Here is a 4161-nt window from a genome sequence, read left to right as displayed (position 1 = left end):
CTGGTGTGCAGTAAGATGACTGAGCAGTGAGTGACCCGCCCCCCCCACCCCCCCACCTCCCAAGACAGTGAGCCTGAGCCGGGGCACAGAGGCGGCTGTGGAAGGAGCACTTAGGGAGGCTTAGGTCTTGGGTGTAGCAGAGCCACCGATGTGGACAAGGTCATCCGCAGCCCAGATTCAATTTACTTCTCTGAAAACTAAGAGGTTGGGGCAGATGGTTACCATGGGAACATTCAACTCAAATGCTATTGGTTCAAGGATTTAGAGGGTAATAAAAGTTTGTCATTCTCTCAAGACCGTCTGGCCCTTACCTGTCTGACCTGTTTATGAGGCTTCCTCAGCTGGGACCTGCTGGCTCTCTGCCTCACACATTGGGGAGCAGCAGCTGCAGGGAACCAGCAGCAGGAATGCTCGGAGAGCTTAGAAGACCCTCACTCCTCCCCCATTGTGATGTACCGGCTTGATTCTATGACAGCAGCGGGTACCGGGCACTCCCCAATGTACTGTCCTGGTAGAGGCTGAGAACTAAAGATCAGGAACGAGGGGGAGGAGTGGCTTACCCGGCAATGGAGCGATGAAGGATCCAGCTTCATCCGCCCCCAGTTCCCACAGAAAATGGCCAAAGGGAGACGCTTCAACCCGCCCTTAGACAAGGACGGAAGATGGGTAAGAAAGATGGCGCCCTCTCTTACCTGTCTCCGGCCACGTGGGCGTGGTCAGGGGCATAGACCTGGGTCCAGATCCCGCCCCTGCCACTTGCTGCGGCTCGATAAATCACTTCGCCCAGCCTCAGTTCCTTCATCTTAGATGGGAATCTCCCGGCATTCTGGGCAGGAGTAGATGAGAGAGCGTGTGCGGAACCGTCCGCACGCCGGCACCTGTGCGTGTCCGCTAGACAGTAACTGCTGCCTGCCCTGCTCCTCCTTCTTTCCAGAGCATCTCTCCTCTAATATCCTATATAATTCCTTACGTTATGTGTATTGCTTGTCCCCCTCTGCAAGAATATGAACTTTATGGCCAGGGATAAGATCCGTGTCTTTTTTTTTTCACTGATTATATCCCAAGTGACTGGAATAGGATCTGGTCCACCAGAAGTTCTCAAAAAATACTTATATTGAAGGAATTAATATTATAAGAGAAACCTCTGAACGAATTCCTACTGGCCCACAATCCGACCCTCTTGGCCCCACCAGGCTGTGAAGTGGGAAGAGTCTAGAAATGTATCATTTCCCCATCTTGATCATTTGAAAACTTTACCTTTTCAGCTTCATACTCTTCCTCAGACCCCTCTCTCATATCGCAAAGCCTGGTGGGATTATCACTGTTTGCCGTCTTCAAGAAACGTTTGCTGTACCCGTAAGTGTGAGGTCCTAGCCTTGTCGCTGTGTGCATGTGTGTATATACGTGTATGTGTATATATATATATATACACACACATACACACACACACACACACACACATATATATATGTATTCTTTCTTATCCATCCTGCTTCAGTCTACAAAGATTTAATGTATGGAAAATATTCACAATAAAATAGGAAAGTATAAATAAAATTAAAATTCAGAACCAGTTTAAATATACTTTAGAATAAGAGGCTGAGACTGGGAAATATATATATATATATTTTTATATATATATATATATATATAGGCCACACGGCCTGCATGGTAGCATTTAGGCATCAAATTTGACTCTGAGTTCCCTGGCAGCCAAAGTAAAATAGGAAATAGTGTGAACTATGGAACACTAATTAATTATGAAAAGAAAAACATAAGTTTCTCAGACTAAATAGCTTCACCTCTTTCTAAAACCTACAATATCAGTTAGGATTGTGTTCGACTGAATATTATGAAACACTGACTACACTGTCTTAACCAAATAGGGGTTCGTATTTCTCAAGTAACAATAAACCCAGAAGTAGGCAGTTCAGGGCTGGTACCTGTGTCCTAGGGTGTCATTGGAGGCCCAAGGGCTTTTCAGCCTTCTGTTCTGACATTCTTCATGTGGGGCTCTTCAACTCAGGTAGGAAAACGAGGGGAAGGTCGAAAGAAGAACAGACAGGAGGCACCTGTCAGCCAGGTTGGCCCCTTTTTGTGGGGAAAACAAAAGCTTTCCTAGGAGCTGTGCCCCGCAAACTTCTGCTTCATCTCGCGGAGTCACGTGGCCAATTTAGCTGCAAAGGAGTTTGGGGAAGATTTTTAACCAGCCGCACTGCCACCCCAAACAAAGTCAGGGTTCTGTACGAAGGAGAACAGAGAATGAACGTTTCCTCCCCTATTGCGACCCCAGGAATGTGCCCTGGGCCGGTTTTAGCTGGAGAGACACTATCTCCCCAAGTCTGACTTCAGCCTCTCTGCTGCCAGCACCTAAAGCAGAAAAAGAATAGTACTGATCTAAAAGTTTGCCAGAGTAACTTGTGGGCGAGTTGGAAAGTCAAAGAAATGGTTGGCTTTGAGTCAGCCACAGCCCATGTGGGAGGGCAGTAATGGCCACATTAGAAGGGACAGTCATTTTGCAGTTGACCTTGCTCGTTGTCATCTGGCTGTTGCAGGGTAGCAAAGGCTTTTCCACACACTTTCGCCTTCTTATTTAATATTTCAGTCACTGAGTGATTGAACGCAGCAAAAATTTCACCGCCAACTAGTTAAAAAGCTATATTTCATGGTTACAATATCACAGAAGGGTTTATTTCACAGCTATCATGGTATAGCCACTAAATATATATTTTGAGTGAAATTAAAATGCTAGAGCCATTTTTTTTTTTTTTTTACAGTGATTTAGTCCATGGACTTGCAGAATACAAATGAACTCAAGTCAGGTGTCGTTTAGCTGGTGAGAGGAATCATTCCCGGTGTTAGAACGGCTCCTGCACCCGCCCCACCCCCGCCTGACACTCCACAACTTCCCTGTTGAGGCCGGGAGCCCGGAGGCAGGGGAAGGGAAAGGTTCTGAGTCTGGACGCCCTTTCTATTATTTATATTTACTTTAAAAATAATTGTTTAAGAACATTAGAGATATGTAGGTTGGCTTTGAGAAATTTCTGGGATATATTGTTAAGTGAGAAAAGCAAGGCACAAAATAATATGTATCACGTGGTCCAATTTTTGTAAAGCAGTGTGAGTTGCCTCTGCAGGTACAGGTGTTCGTATATGCTCATGTCGTTACCTGGAGTGGCAGTGGGGGGTGACAGGAAGGGGAAGGAGAAAGTAACTAAAAGTGACTGTTACATAAAAAAGTATTTATAATTTTTAGAAATCAAATTTATAATGTGATCCCATGTGTGCAAAATTATGCATATATACGCATGTCCATTCATATAGGGACGAATGGAAAAGACAGTCACCAAAGAGTTAAAGGGAATTTTACTTCCTTCCTTATGTTTTTCTTTATTGTTGGAATTTTTTTAAAACCATGAGTACGTATTACAACTCTAATCAGAAACAAATGTTCTCATGTTCGTTGTGGAAAAAGTCAATGTCGTAGATGCACTTAAACCTTTAAACGGTGGGAGTGATCGTGAAAAGGAAGTCTTCCTCCTCCCCTGCCTCTGCCGCTCCGAGGGGACCCTGTCGTCACTCTCCTGCACATGTGCCGGGGGCCTGGGTGTACGGTGGCCTGCGGCTTGTGCGGTTGTGTCATGGCCTGACCCAGTCCTTCTCCTCACCCCACAGGCAGTCGTCCCAGTGTTTACTGGGAGGCCTTCTGCTCCGACACGTCGTGCAGATTGCGTGTTGTCATTTTGTGCACATGTTATTTATCTACAGAAATGGCGTTAGCTTATAGATCCTGTTCCGTTTCTCCTTTTTTCCACTCAGCACTGTGTTTAAAAGATTTCTCCATTGCCTGTGTCATCCAGCCCACGCTTCTCACCACCTGAGAAGGCTCCACCGAGTATACGCTGTGCGTGACATAATCCCCCACCTTTTTACATAGCAGTTATTGAGCACCGAGTGCATGCATTTTCTCTTCTAATCACATCTACCCTATCAAGTAGGTGTTATTATTCCCCTTTTACAGATAAAGAAACTGGGGCTTGGAGAGTGAGGTCCCTTGCACGAGGCTCACCTCACAGGAGAGAAAGCTGAGAGCGGACTTGGGACTGAATGTACAGTCCGTGACTCACCCATCCCATCACCGAGAGCTGGGGTCTCGTCTTT

The 4161-nt window shown here is 45.9% G+C and overlaps 1 protein-coding gene across 1 annotated transcript in view; it reads left to right on the top strand.

The window, feature by feature from the left end:
• The first annotated feature begins 615 nt into the window (after positions 1-615).
• Positions 616-4161, top strand: part of TEX36 (testis expressed 36) — a 9891-nt gene continuing 6345 nt past the window's right edge. Inside the window, exon 1 of the mRNA XM_011365478.2 lies at positions 616-666. Coding sequence (XP_011363780.1) covers positions 616-666 — 51 coding nt within the window. The remainder of the gene's footprint in view (positions 667-4161) is intronic.

The sequence above is a fragment of the Pteropus vampyrus genome, unplaced genomic scaffold (genome assembly GCF_000151845.1).
Source record: "Pteropus vampyrus isolate Shadow unplaced genomic scaffold, Pvam_2.0 Scaffold111, whole genome shotgun sequence".
Lineage (NCBI taxonomy): Eukaryota > Metazoa > Chordata > Mammalia > Chiroptera > Pteropodidae > Pteropus > Pteropus vampyrus.
This window is presented reverse-complemented; position numbering and strand designations above follow the sequence as displayed.